The 25,346-nt window shown below is 41.7% G+C and overlaps 1 protein-coding gene and 1 long non-coding RNA gene across 5 annotated transcripts in view; one reads left to right on the plus strand and one right to left on the minus strand.

The window, feature by feature from the left end:
* The window catches only part of LOC143174528 (uncharacterized), an 89,074-nt gene extending 70,843 nt beyond the window's left edge, over nucleotides 1-18,231 (minus strand). The window contains exon 1 of one of the 2 annotated variants that reach the window (XR_012998620.1): nucleotides 18,130-18,231. This is a non-coding gene — a long non-coding RNA (uncharacterized LOC143174528). Of the gene's footprint in view, nucleotides 1-18,045 lie in introns of both variants that reach the window. The other variant, XR_012998621.1, reaches the window with a different exon arrangement.
* LOC116423883 (zwei Ig domain protein zig-8) overlaps nucleotides 1-25,346 on the plus strand; it is a 181,490-nt gene that overhangs the window by 128,184 nt on the left and 27,960 nt on the right. For 2 of the 3 annotated variants that reach the window (XM_076367777.1, XM_076367767.1), the window contains 2 exons: nucleotides 18,078-18,288; nucleotides 19,663-19,716. In XM_076367777.1, coding sequence (XP_076223892.1) covers nucleotides 18,078-18,288; nucleotides 19,663-19,716 — 265 coding nt within the window. The remainder of the gene's footprint in view (nucleotides 1-18,077; nucleotides 18,289-19,662; nucleotides 19,717-25,346) is intronic. The other variant, XM_076367782.1, reaches the window with a different exon arrangement.

Below are 25,346 nucleotides of genomic sequence, written 5' to 3' on the forward strand. Positions count from 1 at the left end.
GGTAACTTTAGAACTTCTGAAACATATAGAATCACAACTGTAAAACTATGTACAGATTCAAAGTCATAATACTAGACCTTTTGGAAAATAGAAGGTGGTATCTGTAGAACTTTTAGAGCATACAGAATCACAACTTTAGAATTTTCTACATATGCAAAGTCATATTAGATCTTTTGACAAATAAAAGGTGGTAACTTTAAAACTTTTACAACATATAGAATCACAACTGTAAAACTATCTACAGATGCAAAGTCATAATATTAGATCTTTTGACAAATAAAAGGTGATAACTTTAAAATTTTTACAACATATAGAATCACAACTGTAAAACTATCTACAGATGCAAAGTCATAATATTAGATCTTTTGACAAATAAAAGGTGGTAACTTTAAAACTTTTACAACATATAGAATCACAACTGTAAAACTATCTACAGATGCAAAGTCATAATATTAGACCTTTTGGAAAATAGAAGGCGATGACTGTAGAATTTTTACAAGAAATAAAATCACAACTGTAAAACCATCTACAGATGTAAAGTCATAATATTAAACCTTTTGGAAAACAGAAGGCGGTAACCGTAGAACTTTCAGAGCATACAGAATCACAACTTCAGAACTGTCTACAAATACAAAGTCATAATATTAGACCTCTCGAAAAGGTGGTGACTTCATGACTCTTAAAACATACAGAATCACAATAGCAAAACTGAAAGCTACAATATCACACCCTTTAAAAAAGAGAATCCTACCTCCGGAACTTTCACGAAACAAAACACGAAAACTTCCTAAAACACAAAGTCCAACGTTACACCTCCTCGAAGATAGAACCTCTGACTCCAAACTCTTCTAGCCGTCTCCCAAAACCATTTCAATTCGCAAACGGTCGATTATTACGCAGAGACGCAGTGAGAACTCCGAGGAAACTGACGAGGGAACGGCGGAGAAAGGAAATGGCAGGTGAAGTGGCTGGAAAGTGTGCTCATCAGTATGCAAAATGCAGAGACAGGGGGTTGGCAGTGTCACGCGTGTGTCCATGTCTCGCGTGTCCCGAGTTTGCCTAGCAGACTGCCAGCGAAACGTTCGCTGCGCCTGAAACTCGCTCGAAAACCTCCGCCACTGGTCCGCTCGCGTTTCTTCCCTCGCAAGGACAACTCGAGCAAACTTTCGTCTTTCGGTTTTTCACCTTCGCTGCGAGCGTACCGCCCCTCTCGCGACTTCTTCATCGAACATGAAAACGATCCTCTTTTTCCTCCCCCGGCTCGCGTGTATCACGGCGTAATTATCTTCATTCCCATGGTCCCCTGTTCCGCTTCACCCTCCGGGTTGCTTTATTTACCGGATGCTTATCTCCGCCCCTCGGACGGCTTTCTCCCCGTTTCTCGCACCCCTTCGGCTTTTCTTCTGCGAGGGTTGGACGCGAGGCATCTTTGATGCCGTGACGAAGTTAGCTGACTAAGAAAATGCTTCTTTCTTGGGGTGAGTATCTCCTTCTGGTGTGGGGAAATGGATGTTATCGTTGCAAGTGTTACTGTGGAATCGTACACTTGGTTCTTTTCAGTGTGGATGTAATTTTTGAGGTTGTACTCGTATATATGTGGTATTAATGGTATTTTATATATGTTTTATTTTAAAATGCTCCTTCCATAGGGTGAGTATCTTCTTTCAGCGTGGGGAAATGGATGTTATCGTTGCAAGTGTTACTGTGGAATCGTATACTTGGTTCTTTTCTGTGTGGATGTAATTTTTGAGGTTGTACTCGTATATATGTAGTATTAATGGTATTTTATGTATGTTTTATTTTAAAAAACACAGGAGCAGATAATTGAATAGAATACAAATAAATAGAAAAGATATAGCTCGCAGTACAGGTCCTTTCTCTTCTCAAGTCAACGCAACTCTCTCTAAATCTGTCGCCATCACTTAAAAATCATTCTCTCCCACAAGCATTCTTCTTACTCACACTTCCAACAAATTCTCAAACGCACCCCGCTCTCACCACCACTCATCATCCTTGCTTACGCATCCATCGGAGAAAACCCAGCAACCCTTGGGCCTGGTCTCCATGGGTCCCTTTCTCTTTTATGACTCTTAGAACACTCGCTGTCTTAAAATTACGGTACTACATCTACTTGAATTATTAACCCCTTAACGCACAGTTTTTTAGAAAAGAACCGTCCAAAAAAATCAATTTTGATCTACTGCGCTATTGTTCCATGGAAAAAGGCTATATTTTATTCTTGAATAAATAAGTGTTATAGCTTACAATCCCATGTAAATTATAAATATCAATAAAACGATTTCTTTGCTTTCACATTGTTATTTCCACAGTTTGACCTGTTTAGCGCGCTCGAATTAACTCGAGCGTGCAAGTTAAGGGGTTAATGAATCAGGATATTGATTCTTCGGTATATCTCGTTCGCCTATTGGAGCTTACCAACGATTCAGCAGGCGACAAAGCAAATGGAAGTTCATTCGACGCGAGGGTTAAAAAGACTCGAAGAAAGTAATTCGTCAAACGGGAGTTCATTCTTCCCTATGTATAATTACCAAGCGTGTTCCACTTCCAATGCGACGTTCCTCGCGAATGTTTCATTCTCCGCTGAAAGTTTCCTTTTTGAAAACGCAGACGACGCGTGGCATCTTGTTTATCAAGCGGCTCTAAGCCTTTCGCGTTCCGTGAGCGGGACGAGGTCGCTCGGCTCGCGCGCAAAAAGACTGCGCAAGTGGAAGGCGAAAAAGAAGAAGAAGAAGAAGAAGAAGAAGAAGAAGAAGAGGAAGAAGAAGAAGAAGAAGTTCGCTGCATAATTAAGTGGTCCTCGTTTGTACCGGAGGCATTAGCCTCTGTTTAGACTTCTGAATTTTAAATCGCGAGCTGCGCCGACCCCCTTGAAAAATTAATACACGCCCTAAGGAGGACTGGAGCGGCGAGATTGCGCCTGCAGGATGATAAATTCATGGCCTAGATGTCGGCGCGTTACTCGCGGCGGGATAATTCTCGCGAAATGGCGCGCTTCAGGACCAACGGAATAGGCGGCGACGACTACGACGTCGCCGACGACGATCGTGATGATAATTCGCCGCGTTTCGAGTGGCGGGCTTCACCGTTTAGCTCCTTGCCAGCCTCGGTACACGACGTTATGGATTTTCTTTCGCATCTTCAGCGACTATCGAAATATTCGAGGATTAACGGAGCTTTCGGTTTACGTGTTGATTAGTTGATGATTCATTCATATTGCGTTCGCTCGAATCAGTTCCGTTATTAAACGTTATTATTAAAGAATTGTCTTGACGGATGGGAAGTATTTCAAGTTGACTTATCGCGAGAGAATACGGAAATATGAAACAAATTCACAGAAGCGACCTAGTGCAATGTGTTCATTGTATATATTAGAACATTAAGAGTGATCAAGATAATAAAATGATTTTGACTTAGCAAGCAGCAGTGGTTGGTCCGTTAAGAGTTGATGTAATCATACTAATTAGACTTCCATGTGTTTATTTTTCTTTAGCAGTTAATTGAGAGAGTCTTAGTTTACTGTCAAAGTCCGATTTATCCCTAGGAATTTTATACAACGGGTGCATCGAGGTTAGAGATTGAGAATATTAGATTTTATAGGGTTAAAGCAATGTAGAAACTCCGTGGATTATAGCTTGTTACCGTAGAAACAAAGTTTTTGATAAACTTCATTCACCTTCTTGGGCTCGCTCGAGCATATTGTTGCTGTGTAATTCTAACAACTTCAGCGATGCAGAGCTTGTTATTTTATTATCATTAAAGTCTCCCACAGTGTTTGCAGCTACAGCTGGTTTCAGGGAACGGTGGAAAAAAAATCTGTTTAGTTACCGGCGACAAACTCGGTCGAAAATCAACAGAGACGAGGAAGTTTGCTTGCCGCGTCTTAACCAGCGCGGAAAATATGGAAAATACGCGGGTGCGCATTGTGTACCTCGACTGATTGTGTCGATGCGAATCTGTTCTTCAATTTTTCAAGACAAATTATCAGATGTTGCGGCGGCGTCTGAAAAATCAATTATCCGGACAGCCGCGGGATTGCTCGGCTATCTTTCGAGAGGAACGCGGCAAGATGTCGGCTCGAATCGGGACGGGGAATAATTCGAGAAGGAAAGTAGATGAGTAATGGCAGAAAATAATTGGAGGATTCGGGCGTCGGCAGTGTCAAATGGCGGAATTTACCGCGAAATAAAATGGAGCCACTTGCCCCAGTTGCGTGTATGCAAATTGTCCGCCACTTCAGGGACACTCGTGCCTTCCGTGCTTTCGAATGCCCCGCGTCTACGTCGAACGGCACGAGGAAATTCGTTTTTTCTATCTTCGATCTCGAGCGGGAAGAGCCACTCGATGACGTGGCCCCGCCGGAGGAAGATAAGGAAACTTTTTTCAAAAAAAAACATTACAGCTCGAACGAGTGGGCAAACGTCTATTAAAAGAAGGAAAAGTTCCTCGTCCCCTCGGCGAGGGACTCGCACGATTGATCAGACGATTATTTGCTCTGGAGAAAGTCTGCATATAATATTAATGAAAAGTCAAGTTCAGCGGATTCTATTTCACAGAAGATTGAACAGTTTCTTGGCACTTTCGGAGCTAACCAAGTTTCCTACATTTTGTATTCATTCCAAACATTTACCTCACTTTCACGTCTAAAATACATTAAATCAAATGCAATTACATCAATGTCTCTCAAGGAAATTATTTTCTAGTTTCAATAACAATCATTTGCTCACTCAAGATTCCTCGATACAATTTCAATTTTTATTAATTACAGTCCTCGTTCATGCATTGCTTACCATTCCCAATTCGAACGATATTTCTTCTATTTACTCTAGCCGTCACAGAAGTGGTTCCCGTTAAAAAAACGCGTCGCGTATTATTCTTCGAAGCTGCGTTAAAGCAGCGCCGTTCCCGTGGGAATGAATTTCGGCCCGATCCTCCCCCGCGAGCGTGTTCTTTTTTAGTTTCGTTCTTTCCCCTCGTTTTTCTATCCGGTCGCGTAGTTAGTTTTCTCACTTTCGCGGTCCGCCGCCGGTAACGAACGGCTCCGGCGGATTTTAAATTACGCAGGGCGGGCTCGCCGCGGCACGGTTAATCGAACGGCATTACTGTCTCGGCCGATGCAACGTGTAACGCAAGAAAGGTAATCGATAAAAGCTCGGCGACCTGGGACCGTTGTTGGTCACCGATTAGTTTAGGTTAGTCGGGGTCAGGTTTATGCCGCGCCCACATTCGCCACCCCCGGCGATGCGACCATTCTGCGCGCATTACCTGGCACACTCGCGAAAAATACGTGCGCTAACCTCCGCTGGCGTTTCGACGTAGACGGAATTTCGTCGAGAAGCTGGTAGTGCTCTTGCAACATAGGTTAATCTTGAGAAATCTCGTTATTTTAGAAATTTTGTTACTATTCCGTCTCCCGGCTTCAAATTTGATTATTCGACCCCTTGGACTATGATTTCTTTCTCAACTGATCGATGCGACTTTGTCATTAATAATTTATTGGAAAGAAAAATTCTAAGCATATTTAGTCGAGAAACTGTTAGTGCTCCTGCAATATAGGTTAACCTTGAGAAATCTCGTTATTTTAGAAATTTTGTTATTATTCTGTCTCCTGGCTTCGAATTTGATTCTTCAACCCCTTGGCCTATGATTTCCTTCTCAACTGATCGATGCTACTTTGTCATTAATAATTTATTGGAAAAAAAATTCTAAGCATATTTAGTCGAGAAGCTGGTAGTGTTTTTGCAACATAGGTTAACCTTGAGAAATCTCTATTTTGTTATTACTTCGTCACCCGGGTTCGAATTTGATTCTTCAACCCCTTGGCCTATGATTTCTTTCTCAACTGATCGATACGGCTTGTCATTAATGATTTATTGGAAAGAAAAATTCTAAGTATGTTATGATTATATTTCCTTTGAAGCATAATAGTTGATTACAGAGAAATAATATTTACTTTGAATTCGAATGTGAGTAATGTATTCCTGGACATCATGGGGCTAAGATTGAATTTGGAACGTTGAATAATTTTGTTGGAAATTAATTATCTTAAGGATTGAATATATAATGTAAGAATGTTGAATTGCACTGTGGATTTAACACTAGATTTACCGTACCAGTCAAAATGACTACTTTCGATTTTTTGCTTAGCTATTGATATTCTCAAAGCATTGAATATTCGAAATGATTTTGAAAATAAATAGTTCCACTTTAGTACCATAATGAATGTCCGAAGAAACTGAAAATAATCTATTCTTACAACGTCTATAGGAATTGCATATTAATCGTATGAAATGCTCGGTAGTTTCAGTGTTAAGTTTAATATCTTCCTAATCGAATTCGCTATGTGAGAAGTATAATATTTTCCACAGCAAGAAATATTTGAATAACGGCGAACGATCGCGTATTCCGTATTATATTTATTCAAAGAATTGATACGAGCCGGTTAAATAAGTAGAGCAACCGATAAAAAAGCCGACGGAATTATTCGATAAAATAGTCCGTCGTTCTCTACGGAAATAGCGGGAGAAGTTTAAGCTCCGGATACCTGGAGGACGGACTTCGCGGGGATTTATTTTCCACGAGATTTCGGCGCCCCTCCGCATTTCAATTTACCGTCAGCCTCGGCTCGGTGTTTGACGTAAGCGTTTTAAAGCATTGATTACAGTCCCTCGTCTCGCGACAGCCGAGCTCAGAAACGAGTTCGCGGAATTATGAGTAGTACAATCAACGGAATCCTCGGCAATCACGCGAACACCGACCGACGCGTGTCCTTTAAGACGTTGATTGCGGTTCCATCACCGAAACGCGACGCGCGCGGAGCTGCAAAGCGAAAGTCATCAACTGTAAGTAGTACAACTGTAGTAAGTGCAACTAGTACAACTAGTACAATCGATGTACAGTCGGACACGGAGTACAAGACCCGGTCAAAATAAGGGACCTCGGTATATCGTTCGTTTCGAAATTCACGGCCGGTTGAAATTCAATTACTCGCCGGATTTTCGGGGGAAAATAATGCGGGAAACAAGAAAATAATGAAACTTTCAATAGCACGGCGAGCCATTCTCGCGGTGAAAATTTATTTTCCGACGGACTTCGGCGCCAGACTCGGCGCAATTCCATTTACCCTCAACTTTTTAATCGAATCCCGCCGCCGGAAATGAAAAAGATTTCGAGGAAGCTTTTGTGCCCTCCGCCGTGCCGGTGTATTTCGAAACTTCGTGCCGGAAGTATGAATAAGTGTCCCGCGGGAACTTGTTACCGGTGTCGTATCGGGAAAAGACGATCCTCCCGAGCGGGGAGAAATGGATTCCGCGGTTCGCGTGGATATTGAATTAATTATTTACATTCGAATCGGGAGGGGAACGGCGGTCGGCCCGAAAAATCGCGGCGCGCTGCTCGCGTAAGCCGCTTCGACGGATAGACGGGTCGTGTATGCCGCGCCGCGTCGGCGCAATTTTTCCGCGAGCGATATTCGACTTTCCTCGATAAACGGGATCGGATTAAAAAACGGACGGCAAGCGTTCCCGCGAACGGAAAAAAGAGTCGCCGGTTTTCACGGTATAACGTTTCGGATTCTCCCTCGTTTCCGCGACTAATCATCTGCCTCGCGTTACAAACGAAGGAAACTGATGATTACGTCCTGCGAACGTTTCATCGCTCGCCTTTGAGCGCTCGCGTAATTTCGAAATCGGAAACATTCGAGCCGATAGGCAAACTTTTCCGGACGTTTCGCGGAGGACTTGCCAGTGAACAATTAGCCGATGAAAAATCGCTGTTCGATAACAATTTCCAAGCGGGAGGTCGCGTTTCCGCGAGTTATTCGCCGGAGTTTCATTCACCGAGAAGTTTAGCGGAGATATAAACGCGAGTCGAATCCGCTCGATAATAGTCGTCGTAGTCTAGAGGATCTGTGAGGATTCTTATTGTTAACATGTTGGAAGGAGTGCATAATTCGAGGAGTTACAAATTTCTGGAAGACGATAGCGATGTTTGAATATGTTTTATTGTAACAGGAAAGTGGGGAAACAGTGTTTCCTCGATATCGTTTCATTCATTTCAGCTGGGATGTTTCTTAGCCTTGGCTGATCGTACACTGACTGTTACTACTGAGAAATTCGACGCGCTCTGAAAGTAACCATATCTCATTCTCAACAAATAATTCTACCAATAACAGTATATCGACTTACTCTCAGAACCGAATTCCCAGCAAAACACTGGCAACTCTCAATCCAAAATCCGCAACAAACACTCGGCAATCTCGCAATCTTCCAACAATACTCCGATTCCTCTAGCCGCAAACCCTAAAAGTCCAAATCTCAAAGAAATCCCCTCTTCCCATCCTATCGTGTTTACCGTTTCCAGAACACTCCGCGCCTTCAAAAGGATCCCAACCGACGCGCTGCGTCCCGTAATCTTCACGGTTCAAAGACTGCCGGGATATTTCCGTTGAAACCCCGCTTACCCGGGGAAAAACAACGAGAGCGCGGACAAATTCGCGAAAATCCAAAAATTTGAGTCTGGCGCGTCTAACTTAACCAGTCCACTGTGTTTCACGAGTATACGCGTCATAGTAAAGCTCGATACTAATTCTGTCGGCGATGAATTCTTTATTTTTTTACATGAACATGTGTGGGATGAATGATTCGTTGTGCGTGCGATGTTTGGTAAATAGTGTGAATGCGACCGTGAGAGAGTGCACGTGACTGCGTGAATTTTGACTGTGGACGAAATATGCGAGTGAGAAGGGTGCAAGGGTAAGAAAGACAAAGCGAATGGGGGTGTGCATTAACCCCTCGTGGTGAAGATTTTCAACATGATTCAACAAATATATATATATTACTCAGTTCATTCGATTTCAAAGTAAACGTTATTCCTCTGTAATCAATTATTACACTGAAAAGAAGATACAGGCATAACATAGTTTCGCTTTGATCTTTCATTAAAATACACTCTACGTGCATTCGTCCTGCGTTCGACGAGTACACGCTCCATTTTTCGATTTTATTGCGCAGAACGAGAGATTTTTCCAATTAAATTCCACGGTTAACTGGTTAACCCCTCGCTTTAAAATAACGTGTGAGACTCATGACGAAGGTTTCAAACAGAACTAAAAAAATATAAATATTAGTCAATTGTAAATACAAATAAAATATCCGTTTGTTATCAATTATTATTATTTAAGCAAACATAGGCATAGAATATACCTAAAATTTGTCTCTCATTTCAATCAATTATTAATGGCAAAGTAGTTGTGTCAATCATATGTAGTATCGTAGTTTTAAGACAGTGGGACAGCGAGTGTTCTAAGGGCCATAAAAGAGAAAGGGACTCATGGAGACCAGGCCCAAGGGTTGCTGGGTTTTTTCCTAAAGGATACGTAAGCAAAGATGATGGGTGCGTGGTGGTGAGAGTGGGGTGTGTGAGAATTTGTTGGAAGTGTAAGAAGAATGCTTGTGGGGAGAGAATGATTTTTAAGTGATGGCGAGAGATTTAGAGAGAGTTGCGTTGACCTGAGAAGAGAAAGGACCTGTACACTACGAGCTATATCGTTTCTATTTATTCCTATTTTATTCAATTATATATTCCTATGTTTTCTTAATAAAACATATTCAAATACCATTCATACCACACATAGTTGAAAAACAAATCGTAGGGCAAGGAGTTAAGAAACACTCGTGTGTCGCGCGCACGGCCGATCGTACGGGGGTGCAGGATAGGGTCCACGGGCGAAAGATTGCCGCGTGGAACGAGCAGCGAGGCTCGTAAGGTTGCGGCGCAACGACTTGGTAGGAGTTGCATTTTTATCCGGCGAACTGTGTCACAACGTAGCAGATGAAAGCGGTTATGCTGGCTCCGTATATTGCCATCCTTTTGTCTCTCCGCCGCGACGACTCCTCCTCGCCCTCCTCTTCTCCGTTTCCCGCGAGCGTGCGAGCGAGCGCCGCTTTTTCCGTCTTTTCCGCTCCTCCGGGAGTGGCGACCTCAAAGCCCGAGTTCTATTTCGGTGCACGGCACCGACGTACACTCGAGTAAACTGGCATACGACCAAATGCCGTGATACACCGCGCCCCCTTCCCTCCCTGCGCCGCGCCGTACATTCTTCTCACCCCTAACGTTATGACCTTCGCCGTTACGCCGCGGACCATTACGCCACGGCGTGTGCTGCTTACGTTATTATTGTATAAATCAGCCGCACGCGGCGCCCGGGATTCTCTTCTCGTTACGTTGGACCTGCCCTGATACCGTGCTTCCGCCGTGATCATCGTTTTTCGAAACGTTCCGTCGCGTTGCTTGGGGATTATTGAGTAAGCATGTTTCCTTTCGTAGGGTATAACAGAGATTAACCCCATGGCCTATGATTTCTTCAACTCTCATCGATACGACTACTTTGTCATAATTTATTGGAAAGAGAAGAATTCTAAGCTTATGTTATGCCAATGTTTCCTTTTAAGAATAATAGTTGATTATAGAGGAATATTATTTACTTTGAATTCAAATGAACTGAGTACTATATATGTTTGTTGAGTCATGTTGAAAATCTTCACTATGAGTCTCGTAGGACAAGCGGGTTAATCCCTTGGCCTATGATCTCTATCTGAACTCTGATCGATACGACTGCTTTGTCATTGATAGTTTATTGGAAAAAGAGAAAAATTCTAATCGTATGTTATACATATTTCCTTTTAAGTATAATAGTTGATTATAGAGGATTATATATACTTCGAATTCGAATGAACTGAATACTATATATGTTTGTTGAGTCATGTTGAAAATCTGCACGAGTCTTTCAACGAGGAATCTATTCACAAAGGGGAACATTGGTATTTTATTTCCACATTTCACGTACCAACAGATTACTCAAGACTTAATGTCAAACACGAAGTTTTACAATTTTGATGCACCAATCGAGTGGTGACTGAGAGGCACCTTTGGAGTGCAAAGGGTTGAAAGTGTATTAACCCTCTGCAGTCGAAAGTTTTTCACTAGAAACATGCAACATTTTCTAATAAGATACAGACGACATTGTTTGAAACTAATTTAACGATAATTCACAGATAAATTAAGCAACGAAGCTATTTTATCTAAATATTCCCTACAGCAACACAAAGTTTAATTTAAAATACTAAATATTTAACTTCATAGTTTCACTGAATCAAATCAACTGGTGACTGGTCACCTCTCGAGTGCAAAGGGTTAAAATCCTTCGGCCACGGTACAGTACAAACCTAGGAGTAGATTCCAAGTAGTAGAATCGATAGAATCTCAGGCAGCCGAAATTCCCTAGAACAGTTCAGAAAACCGCAATTCCACCGAGCGGTGACTAAGTGAAGCAAAGGAATGAATAATGGTCGATCGACGCGGGTCCCGAGGAGTGAGCTTTAAAAATTGCAAAGCGGCGGAGGTCGGTGAATTGTCGGACGGACTGCCGCGGAAGCAATCAATGCGAGTGTTCTTTAATTATTGACGAGAATTCTATTTCGAAGCAAGGTGAGAGTCGAAAGAAGCCCGGGCAACGCGTCGGCCGGGTCTCTGTATAATTCCCTCTGATAATCCATTCCCTTTCACGCCGGGATCCGTCTTGTAATGAGCAAAGGTTTGCGCGGCCTCTCGGCGAGACAAGCGCGCGCGCGCCCCGGCCCTTCAAAAAGAGCGAGCTCTCTTCCTCGTCGCGATTAATATTTCCCCGTGACTCCGATGTTCAGTCTGTAATGGAGGAAGATGGACGACGAAAGAAAGCTCGCCCGCGTCGGCCGCGCCGGCTTATCCGATCGCTCATACTTCCCCGTCGCTCGACAGGCCAAACAGTGGGGTATTAGATATCCGGTTATCGGGGCACGGTCATTTCCGATGTGCATCCAGTTACCGTGCTCTGATTGCTCGTTTAACGAAAGCGTCGGGGAAAATTGAAGGGAAAAAACCTGCGACGATCCGATCACAGAAAGGAATGAAGGTTCGCGGAAGAACTCGTACAGGGGAATCTGGGTTAATGATAATAGCGACGATTTGTCGATGAAATATTCATCGCTGCGTTGATAGAACATTTCTGCGAGGAATATAATCGAACGAGAACAATGATATTTTACGGTAGCACGTTTAACGAAGGACAAATATTATTTTCTGTTCTTTGTATTTACAATGTGGAAACATTTGCGCGCAAATAGTCGATAAACAATTATTTCGGTGGTGGTCCGCTGCAGCTGTTTACATGTTATTATTGTTTATGTAAAGCAGAATATTATTTGGAGATGGGTGTAGAAATTTCATTATTGTTTTCATGGTAAAAACGATCTTACCTGGAACTACCGAGCAATTAATACGAATATGTAATCTTTATGATAATTAACCTCGAGTTTCAGGCATTCATTATAGTCGAGTGAAACTATTCCCAATATTTTTTGGAATATTCAATTTTCAAGATATTAATTCCTTGACCTACAACGAGTTAGACTCGTGGTGAAGATTTTCAACATGATTCAACAAATATAAGTATTACTCAGTTCATTCGAATTCAAAGTAAATATTATTCCCCTGTAATCAACTGTTATACTTCAAAGGAAATATAGTCATATGCTTACAATTTTTCTCTTTCCAATAAATTATTAATTAATAACCGCGAAACAAGAAAGTAGAACCTGATCCATCTAATTTCCCACGAATCATCTGAATCCTCCGTAGATTCCTCGTCGAACCTTGCACGGGAAACATCTTTAGAAAACTGTTCGAAGCGTCGGTCGAAAGAAACGGGACACGCGAAGCAGAGAAATTAAAAGAGATCGACTCTCGATACACATTCAACTGTCCGTGGATTTATCGTCGTCGTTAAAACAGCCATGGCGACGGTCGAGACGCGTCTCTCGGCGCGTGGACGCATCATTCGAATGGGAACAAAAGAAGTCCGGATTAATCGGTAATTAAATCGACGCCGGGCAACCGTAACGCTTCCGATACGGTTGCGTCCGCCTACGACGGCGCGTCACGTCGAGCCCGTTTTAAAGTCGATGTTACGTTGTTTATCGTCGTACGCGCCCGCCAGATATCGATCCACCGCTGGCCAATAGCCCGTTAAACGGCCCGCAACGACGGCTTTAAATATTATGTTGTCCCAAAAGTGCCTTCGTTTTATTGATATAATCAGCGCACATCATTTTATCTCCCATTACGTAACTCTCGTCTATTCTACCTTCGATCAGCCAAAAATCAGTGCTGCCTGTGTCATTTTTCAGTTCGAAGTGTCATCTTTCCACCGTTTCCGCCGAACGAAACATTAAAATTAGATCATGAAAGAAACTTATGGGTTCCCGTGTTCCTGCTCCGTGATCGCGTGATATTAGCAGATCTTTAACGTAAATTCGCGGCGACTTTTCCACGTACACTCGGATTAATACATTCAAAGCGCGCCAGTCAACTGGCCAGCGGGCTTCCCCGCGTAAACGCAATCCATCACCGTAAATAATACTTCTGTTCGGTGGCTGTGCAATAACTCATACTGTTACGGGAACGTACACGAGCGCGGGTCAACGGTGAGCCATAAAGAGGTGAATTATAGCGCGCGGAAACATTGAAAAGTATTTCGCGCGGGTTTAACACGTCAAGCGCTGTGAAAGTCTTGACCGTTCCACGGAGTTGTCCTTTTGTGGCGAAGGAAAGCGGGAACAATTAAGTGTTTAGCTACCATCTTTGTATTACAATATTATATAATTACGTTAATCAATATTTTCATTACATATTATCTTGTGTTACAATTCTTCTCAAATAATTCAAGTTATTGCGATTTCTTTTCGTGAACGAACTGGTTCAGTAAAGAATAAATCACGGAGATATAAAGTATAACTCAAGAAAGTAATAGTTACAAATGAAAACGAAATGAACATCAGAATAATATTCCGAAAATTCACCAAATTGCAACAATGAGATCCTCCAATCTGAAAAGCTTCACAGCTGTCACCTCAAGATCCAAGAGACCAAGAGCAATTACCACTAGGTTTATGGAACGCGTTTGACGCAATTGTAGATGTAGAAATAGACAATCAGGATTCACATTCGTGTAATTGGATCAACGAAAACCGATTGAAACGTTTACCAAATAATGTTTATAAAATTCATTTGGTAAATGTTTCAATCGGTTTTCGTTGATCCAATTACACGAACACGAATCCTGCTGTCTATTTCTGCATCTACAATTTCCAAAACCTAAATGAACGAATATCAATTTCCCCAGTAACAATAGAATAAACTGTACAACGAATGCCCGTGAACCCAGCGTTAAAGCAAACGATAGGCACGTCGTGGCGCGACAACGCGATGTATTCAAGGATTAAAATAATCACGAGTAAAGCTCGCGTAACCGCGGCGTGTCCCGGCGACCGTGGCGAACAACGAACAGTCTTAATTCAATTTCACGACTCCGAAGAGACTGCGGACAGGACGGGCGCATCGATCAAAGTTAAGAGAGCCCGCCAATGAAAAGCCCGTCGCAAGGTAAACTGGCCAAGAGGAATTAAGGATTAAATCCTCCGGACGCCGGCAGCACTAGAGATCCGCGGGGGCGGCGGGGCTGGGAGCGGAGCGACGAGGGACGGCGGGGCGGAGAAAACTCATAAGAATTGATGAATCAAGCTGGCAAGAGGAAACGGTTCGCCCAGTTGAGAAACTCGTGAATTTAACTGAGTAATCAGTAAACTCCCATTACCCGCCCCTTTCCCGGCTATGGGGGCGGCGGTACCAGGGAGCGTGGCCGGGACGACGGCGGATTAATTATTTAGCCCGCGGCAATAAGATATGTCAAAGGTGGCTCTAACTACGGGACACCGAGCTGCAGGGCCGAGCTCATTGCCGGCCTTTTATTAATGGCGCTTGCCAGTGACGTAAGAAAATCGCGATTTTATTTCGCCGCCGCAAGAAAGAATAATTGCGCCGTACATCAACCGCGGCCGCGGCTTAAATTGCTCGGCGAATCGGTTGTCCGCGATAAAAGCAATTCCGCGTTGCCGATCTAATGAAATTATTAACGCGTAAATATTCTTGGTGGTCTAGCTTTGATGGAACGCGCGATTTTATCGCGACTTTCGAAGATTCCCGGGGTGTGTTCGATTGGAAGGGATCTTGATTCCGATGGAATCTTTGAATTTAGAGGTGTAGTTGATGGAAGTTGGGACATTTGTATGATCGAGCTTCGAAATCCGGGACAATGCTGGATTTCTGAAGTTGGAGGTTCACTTGGGATTTCGAAACTTATGTTCATTTGACATTTTTGCACTTAGAGTTCACCTGGAACCTCAACGTTTCGAAGGAAGATCGATTCTGATGCTTCAATCTGGTATATATCTGCAGAATCTCTGAACCTTACGAAACATTCTTCTCTTGAGAGCTCTCCGACACTCTTAACCCTTTGCAATCGAATGTCTCGATTTCTCCAAAGCTTCGAATAAATAATTTAACCACCCAAACAATCACAGATACACATATACATAATTTATTTCAATTCACAATTCAATATTCGATGAGTTTTCAAAGGCTCGACGCGTTCCCGTCAGCAAATGGTTAAACAATTACGCGAAACAACAGCGATAGCACGTTAGTGGCAGTAAGAAGATGCGAAACGCGTGAAGAGGAATCGATTCCTTCGACTCCATGGATTTCAGGATCCGTCGTTTCCCCATAGTTCCCGAGGTTCCTCATGAACCGAAGGCGGTGATTTTCGCGCGCCGCTCCATTAAACTCCGCCTTTATCTTCTCCGCTATCCGAACTTTCTTTTAACAGTCCCGATCCTTCCTGGCGGGGCCGGGGGCCCGCGGGGTAACGACGTCGTAACACGTTACTACGTTATGTATTACGCCTCTCGTAACACGGGTGTAAAGTACCGGGGCCGGGAAGGAAATAAGTCGTAACAGAGCGCTGATTTACGGGCCGCGAGTGTGCATTCCGCCGGCTTCGGTTTTAAGGGGCCTGCAGCACCGGCAACCAAGTACGTTTGTAGCCGTACATATCGGATGAGGCGCAACGACGCCGCGGGCTGACGAATACGCGTCATTAGCGGCGAAGACTTTACGCCCGCGGCGCGGCTACACTCGCGTTTATGGAACGCCGGATCGATCCGTTACTATTTGCGACTGTTACTCCGCGCTGGCTCGAATAAAACCAATGCGATTATTTAGTGACTCTCCACAGTCGAACGGTTACTTAATGATTCGGAGAGTTGATTATTTTATGGTGGAATTACCGAGTGTTTAATAAAACTACAGTTGAATTGACTTTTTGAAATTCCTTTAGAGAAACTTTAATGGTTTATGTATCGAGAGTTTAATTAATTTATATTTCAGTTTGCGTGTTGCTAAATTATTTCTCTATTATTGTGATTCCCAGAGCTGATTATTTTATGTTGGAATTACTGAATGTTTAATAAAACTACCGGCAGTTAAATTTTGAAATTCCTTTAGAGAAACTTTAAGAGTGCATGTAGCGAGAGTTTAATTAATTTATGAGTCGGTTTGTGTATTGCTAAATTATTTCTTTATTTTTGTGATTCCGAGAGTTGATTATTTATGTTGGAACTACCGAGTGTTTAATAAAACCACCGGCAGTTGAATTGACTTTTTGAAATTCCTTTAGAGAAACTTTAATGGTTTATGTATCGAGAGCTTAATTAATTTATATTTCAATTCGCGTATTGCTAAATTAATTCTTTAATCGTTTTTCGTTTTAATAATTGTAGAGAGAAACTGTATTGAAACGTAAAGGAATTTTCCGTAGGTTTTAAAATCGGATGACAATTTATACCACACGAAAGAAGATGTATGTCTTTGGGAACTTCTTCGGACCCCCCATTCCCGTCACCGGCCGCGTCAAATCGATCACTTTGTGACCCCGATTTCGAGGGTTTCCGTGAAATTGATATGTATCGCCAGCTCGTCTGAAATTATGAGGAATTTATGCTGACATTCCGGGGAATTGGAGTATTGAATTATCCTCTGCGTTCATATAAATTCAGATTATTCTTCGATCCTCGGAATACTTTCTTAACAAATACTCATATAACTTATCATCTCAACTATTCACTCCCCACCTTAGCTTCACCTAAACGAACTCAATTTCCAATTTTCCACAAACAAAACCAAAATCCTTCAATCCAAAATCTCCCAAGCAACTAATTACAAACTACAATATTCCTCCAAACCCCTAATTTCCCACAAAATACAATCATCCTTAAAAACCCATAAACATAGTCAATAAAATGATCGATCCAAAATTCCCTTAAAATCAATAAGAGCACAACCGAATTCCAGAAATTCTGGCACCTAAACAATTCCCAATTACCCACAAACAAACCTAAAATCCTTCAATCCAAAATCTCCCAAGCAACCAATTACAAACTACAATATTCCTCCAAACCCCTAATTTCCTTCAAAATACAATCATCCTTAAAAATCCATAAATATACTCAATAAAATGATCAATCCAAAATTCCCTTAAAATCAATAAGAGCACAACCGAATTCCAGAAATTCTGGCACCTAAACAATTCCCAATTTTCCACATACAAAACTAAAATCCTTCAATCCAAAATCTCCCAAGCAACCAATTACAAACTACAATATTCCTCCAAACCCCTAATTTCCCACAAAATACAATCATCCTTAAAAACCCATAAACATAGTCAATAAAATGATCAATCCAAAATTCCCTTAAAATCAATAAGAGCACAACCGAATTCCAGAAATTCTGGCACCTAAACAATTCCCAATTTTCCACATACAAAACTAAAATCCTTCAATCCAAAACCTTCCCAGCAACCAATTACAAATTCTACAATATTTCCCCAAACCCCTAATTTCCTTCAAAATACAATCATCCTTAAAAATCCATAAATATACTCAATAAAATGATCAATCCAAAATTCCTTAAAAATCAATAAGAGCACAACCGAATTCCAGAAATTCCGTATCCGGAGGAGTGGAGTAATTGTAAAATATTTGCTCGCGTTCAGCGCTGCCTCGCTTAATACAACCGGCGAGTCGTTAATCCCATTACGTGTCGTAATTTCAACGGTCGCTTATTTCCAGGTGTCCTGGATGAGGAGCAGGGACCTCCATATCCTCACGTCCGGTAACACACCGTTCAGCTCCGACACGAGATTCGGACCTCAGCACACACCGGGCAGCGACGCGTGGACCCTCAGGCTTGACAACGCGAGGAAGACTGACTCGGGCAAGTACGAATGCCAGGTGAACACCGAGCCCAAGATGATGTATGCTGTTCAGCTCTCCGTGCGAGGTAATTGCCACCGCCCCCCCCCTGTCCGTCCACTTTATTTGAATACGTCCGTCAAATTGAATTGCCCTTAAAGCTCGTCTTCGTTTAATAAAGTCGGACAGATTACTTTTCTGCAGATACCGTTCGTTTCAACTGACCTTACTGCGGCAGTCAGCTGAGAGTTACGACGCCCATTACTGACAATAGTATCATTCGAACTCCAATAATATTCGAGTTATCTGTTTTATTAGAAGAATATTGGAAAGTTGACACTAGAACTACCGAGCATTTAATACGATTAATATGCAATTCCCATAAAAATTGTGACAATAGATTAGTTTGAGTTTCTTCAGACATTCATTGTAGTACTGAAATGAAACTATTTTCGAAATCATTTCGAATATTCAATGCTTCGAAGATATCAGTAATTGCTAATAAAAAAATCGAAAACAGTCATTTTGACTGGTAGTTCTAGTGTTAATGTGTCGAAGATCATTGTTCTAATACACGTACATTAGATAGATTCTATAATTTCTTTGGTTAATACATTATCGTAGAAACTCTGAGATAAAGAATTTCACGCTTGTAATGAGGCAATTAACTTATTAACCCCTTGTCCTACAAGTGAGACTCGTGGTGAGTTTCAATATGCAACAAATATATATTACTCAGTTCATTCGAATTCAAAATAAATATTCCTCTGTGATCAACTATTATACTTCAAAGGAAATATAGGCATAACATATGCTTAGAATTTTTCTCTATTCAATAAATGACAACGTAGCCGTAACGACCAGAGTTGAGAAAGAAATCAAGGCCAAGGGGTTAAAGTGTTACACAGCTTCAAGACGAAATAATCACCGTGGACAAAATTTCTTAAAGTAATTTCTTCCACCGGTGAATATTAACCTCTTGCCGTACAATGAGTGAGACTCGCGATGGAGATTAGACTAATTTGACAACAATCAATGTTCTTCATAACTATCTCGCTATTATCAATGTATTATCTTCAACTGAAATTTCCGCTTGAAGTAGAATGTAAAATTTGCTACTTTTCTTCTAAATTTCCAATATTAAAACGTTACGCGAGCTCAGTCGCGAAAATAAATAGTACGTCAAGGGGTTAAACAACTAATAACTCCTTCGACTTTACAATCCACCATCAACAATGTACTCGCGAAGCTCGATTAAACGTTCCGACGATAAAAGAAACGAATAACCGTTGAGAACGCGTCGCATCTCAGTGAGGACATCAAGCTCCGCAGCGATCGCGCAGGAAATGAATGGTCGGATCCCCAAGGGAGCAATTTCGGAAGGTTATTTATCTGTCGCGAGCCGGCCCGGCTGTATGACAAATTGCATTTTGATGACCGCCTATTGCGCTTTTGCTTTTAGATGCCGACAGGCCGGAGGGTTACGACGAGCCGCATTCTCAGCAGACACGGATAAGTAAGTTGGTGCCGCGTTGGAGGCTCTATTTCTGGCGTGCGATCATTGTAGTCGTCGTGTCGGCGTACTGGGCCGCTGCGCGATCTCGAAATAAATCGAAGGTACCGCGCGCGTCGGCCGCGGAACTCGAACGGAACCGGCGCAGAATTATCCCCGGATAAATCAAAACGCCCGCTCTCTGTCCCCGGACGCGGAAGTTCACCGTGCCGGGCGTAAACAGGTCCCGTGACTCGATATACATATATATATATATATATATACATATGTATATATAACAACCCCTTTTTCCCCCGGCCCCTATCGCGGAATCCAGGGACGATTAAAAAATATTTTCAATCAAACAATCCCGCAACGGATTGCCGAACACTCCCGGCGTTTTATTGCAAATTTTCTCGCCGGGTGTTGACAGCGCGCAGATATTCACACTTCAGCAATGCAATCAAAACTCCATCGGAAGTTCCTCCCCTTTTTACCTCTCCCTCTCTTTCACCGTTCCCCTACTCCGGCACTCTGGCATCGCTTCCTGTCCGCGAGCCGGCTACTCACGGGAATTAATCCGGGATTCGGCGTTGTCCGATACTTCCGCCATTTTTCCATAAATAATCTGCTCGCGCGTCGATGCTCATTATCGCTCGCGTTCAGCGGGAACGGCGAAGCGTTGGAATTGTTTTTTGGGGATCACGAGCTTTTCGTGTCGTGTACTCCTTTTTTCGTTGACGGAGCGACTCATTACCGTGGCAGTTTTAGGTAATGGGTGCAATGTGTTTTAGGGAAGATTATTTTATTGCTTCGATCGTTCTTATTTGGTATTGCGTTGAGTTTTGTGGTAATTTCTGTGAATTTGTGTCCGATTGTTATTTATGGTACATTTCTTGGTGAACTGGAAATATTATTTGTTCGTTAAGGGTGAATAAAGTTTAGGGTGATATCGAGTTTGTCGAAAGATGGGGCTGATGTAGTTTTTCTTCGTGATAAACGATGAAAGTTGTTATTTTCTAGGCTACTAGGCGAGATAGAAGTAATTGGTTGTAAAATTACGAAGGTTCCCCTTTAATGGTGGCCCCAGCGTAATTTGTAAATACATTTCCTCTAATTAAATGCAAAAAATCATTTGCCAACGCAGCTACGTGGGATGCGGTTAAGTGTAATTTTAATGATTCCCGCGAGCCTCGTAATTTCCCGGGGTAATAATTTACAGGCGACGCATCGGACGCGGACTAATTACACGCTTCAGAACGGAAATTTAAGTATCGTTTCGAAAGCGGCCGAACATTATCCTCGTAAATATGCAAACGGAATAACAAACTTCTCGCGTGACGTGCACGCCTATGTGTGTCCGGGAGATTTTCGCTGGAGTCCATCACCGTGAACAAAAGAGGAATTTAACACGTTGAATCCCATGAGAGTCACCGTTGATCTCCAACCAAATCCAATTATTGCAGTCCATTTAATTAATCTATGATTATTTGGAAACATTTGTATAATATAAACAATGCTAGCTAATGTGCCATTCAGTTAGATCAATGCAATTCAATATAATAATAGAATTACAGTGTAATTGTAATACAATTCGAACAAACGAGTTAATATTATATTTCCTCCATTTTGTGTATTTTGTCAATTGGTCCATCAAATTAATCTATGATTATTTGAATTTCTATATTATAAACAATCCTACCGAATGTGCTATTCAGTTAGATCAATGCAATTCAATGTAACAATAGAATTACAATGTAATTGTAATATAATTCGAACAAACGAGTTAATATTATATTTCCTCCATTTTGTGTATTTCGTCCATTCGTTAGTCCATTGATTTAAACGGTGATTATTTGAAAACATTTCTATATAATAAACAATGCTACCTAATATGCCATTCAGTTATATCAATGCTATTCAATATAACAATAGAATTACAGTGTAATTGTAATACAATTCGAACAAACGAGTTAATATTATATTTCCTCCATTTTGTGTATTTTGCCCATTAGTCCATCAAATTAAACGATGATTACTCGAAAGCCTTTCTATATTATAAATAAAGCTATTTAATGCGGTGTCATTCAGTTAGATCAACGTGCAATAATAGTAATGCGATTCAAACGCACGGTTTAATACTATATATCTTCCATTTTGTGCAGTTCGCTGTATAAAATCGTGCGTTATTCAACGCGTTAACAATTTGTAGAGACTCCAAGTTGTTTCCTAGCAACGGGAACGAACGTGCGTAGCGATAATAGCTTCTCGCGGGGATTAATAAAAAGTTAATCGTTGCAAACGGCTCTGTTTCCGGAATAAACCAACTTCGCAGTGCTCGAAACTTGCCAGCCACGTGGCTCAAGTGTCGTGAGTCGGATAATCCGCCGAAAATATTTTCTAAGGAAGTTCAGCTCGAGCACCGCTTTAAAACCGGTCGAAAATATTCTCGAACTTTTCCGCGCAACCGTGGAAAACATTATACCGCCCGGGGAGAACGCATTAGACTTTGAAATTTAACAGGAAACCGGATCGTTCCTGATTTTTGGCGATCCCCGGATTTATATATCGTTATGAATGAATATTTCACTGGTAATCGAAGTATCAGAATAATTCGGCCCTCCATAGAAATTTCACGTGAAATTCTAAATAAATCCTGCGCGGTGCTGTTTAATCACTGTTTAATCGATATCCGCTTGCAATGAAACTCTTTAACCATTTATGCCTTGGATATTGAATCGAATTTAATTGAAAGCAACGTAACGCACACACACGAGCGGACCGATGGGAATAATAGAAATGTTTTCACATTTTCATGCACTGGTACTTAAACAGAATCCGTTAATATTTACAGATATTATTAATAGAACGAATGCTATTAAATTGATTTTACTGATCGAATAAACGAAATGATTCAGGAATCGTTTAACCCTTTGAACTCTGTAGACTCCAATATTGCACCAGTTATAATATTAGATATTTTAATGAATCTTAAAGAAACTACCCTAAAGTTATTCCAATTTTCGCACATCCAAATTTTGGGCTAACAAGGAAAATGGAAGACTGAAGATATAATTATGTATATTATAATATATTATAATATAATATATAATATAATATATAATGTAATATATAATATAATATATAATATAATATATAATATAATATATAATACAATATATTTTATAATGTTATAGCATTTCTAATTTTCGCTAGGACTACTGTAAAAATTCTGATAGATTACAAAACAATCTGGAGTGCTAAGCGTTAAACGCGGAGGCAAGCGGACAGATAACTGGAAACATTCCGTGTTCGACGGAACGTCGTCTAAAACCTGACGGCAGTTTCGTGGCTGTTCGACGAGGGAATAGGGAAGAAGGTGTGAGTTACCGGGGTGGTCGGGAGCAATATAGAAAAGGTCCAGGAATCTCGCGTCTCGGGGATGAAATGATGGAACTTGGGAGAGAAGTATGAAGCGTCTAGGCAGGACGTTGCAAGAAGAATCGACGACGGATCCCGGGGCCGTCAAAGCCAGCGAAGAAGCGCACTTATCCTTAAGTGATTGATGTCGACCGGATCCGGCCGGAGAAATAAAAAGCCGTCCGTCGGATGATTTTTTAACGGGCCGACGGTGTATAAAGGTGTCACCGGGGCCACCTTCTCGTGCCGGGGAAATATATCAACCTCCATTAATATCGCGCATGCTTATAAATAGAATACCGTCTGATGGATAACCAGCACCTCGCGAAATATTTTATTAAACGCGCGCGAGAGCAACGTCGCCTTGTACCAATCTTTTATCGGACGTAAGATCCGCTTTAATGTCCCTCAACAGATTTATCACGTTAGAATCTCTGTTGCGAAAAGTTGACACGGAGAATTCTGACAAGATAAATTTACCGAATTTAACCCCTTGCCGTACTATGACGAGTAAGACTCGTGATGAAGATTTTCAATGTGATTCAACAAATATAAGTATTACTCGGTTCATTCGAATTCAAAGTAAATATTATTCCTCTGCGATCAACTATTACACTTCAAAGGAAATATAGGCATAACATATGTTTAAAATTTTTCTCTTTTTCCAGTGAATTATTAATGACAAAGTAACCGTATCGATCAGAGTTCAGAAAGACATCATAGGCCACGAGGTTAACCCCTTGTACGAGACTCATAGTGAAGATTTTCAACATGATTCAACAAATATATGTATCACTCAGTTCATTCGAATTCAAAGTAAATATTGTTCCTCTGCGATCAACTATTATACTTCGAAGGAAATATAGGCATAACATATGCTTAGAATTTTTCTCTTTGAACTAAATTATGACAAAGTAGCCGTAACGATCAGAGTTGAGAAAGAAATCATAGGCCAAGGGGTTAAAGTGTTATATAGCTTCAAGACGAAATAATCACCGTCGACAAAATTTCTTAAAATAATTTCTTCCACCGGTGATTATTAACCCCTTGCCGTAAAATGACGAGTGAGACTCGTGATGAAGATTTCTTAACTAATTTAACAAGAATCAATGTTGTTCATTACCGGATCAAGGCAAACTATTTTTCTATTATCAATGTTTTATCTTCGAATGAAATTTCCTCCTGAAGTGAAAATTTTGTATTTCTTACAAATTCGATAGTAAAATATTACAGCTTAGTATCGAAAGTAATATGCCAAGGGGTTAACACGTCGAATGCTATGGGTCAACCAAATCGAATTACTATAGTTCACTCGGTAAAATGATTATTTGGAATCACTTCTATATTACAAATGATACACGGTGACATTTAACTAGATGAACGTGCAGTAATGAATTAATTCGACGTATTAATACAAAATGTAGATAGCTACATTAATTTGTAACGGATCTATCAAGCGAAATAGATTAAAATTCAATCGATAAATAATTCATATCTCGATGGAACTCGACAGTATCAAGAAGTCTGTTCCCAGTCGGAGAATGTACAAGAACATTTTTCGCGCATTAAAATCTGCAGACTATTAATAATCCAGCTGATTCCCCGACAGAGCTGTTCCCTCCGTCATCCTTTCTCGGCCCCGCAGCGAGCCATAATCCGAACGGCGCCTTAATAGAATATTAAACAATTTACACACATCTGCATAGTTACCGCGTCTTTCCCTGCCGCGTGACATTTACGCGGGATTATCGGTCCCGGCGGATTAAACCAATAATAAATTCAGCAGTGGCGGAGCGGGCCGAACGTCGCGGAAGCGGTTCCCCGACGACAGGGCGACGGCAAGTAAAAGAAAGCAAAAGGCGAGAGGCGCGCTCTAGCCGGTGGAAACAGGCTGCCGCCGCGTGTACGGTAATAACGGCATAACGTAATATTTCGCCGCGGAGAAGTGCAGTTCCCCGGTGGAACGCAGCGGCGGAGGGGGCGGGATTAATTCGAGTCTAATAGGATTATCCTTAATCCCGGTAGTCCTGGGAAACCTCCTTCACAGGGGTCTTTTTCCTCGTCACCTGGGCCGCGAGCAGAACCGCGCGTCGCGTCTCCAAAGAACTTCGGCGGAAAGCAGCGTTAAACGAGTCCCCGCCGTGATCTCCGCGTTGAATAATGTATAATCGTCCCAACATTATCGCACGCCATGGGACGTCCACCTTACGTTCCGCGTCGCTTCCTTTGTCTCG

The sequence above is a fragment of the Nomia melanderi genome, chromosome 1 (genome assembly GCF_051020985.1).
Source record: "Nomia melanderi isolate GNS246 chromosome 1, iyNomMela1, whole genome shotgun sequence".
Classification (NCBI taxonomy): Eukaryota; Metazoa; Arthropoda; class Insecta; order Hymenoptera; family Halictidae; genus Nomia; species Nomia melanderi.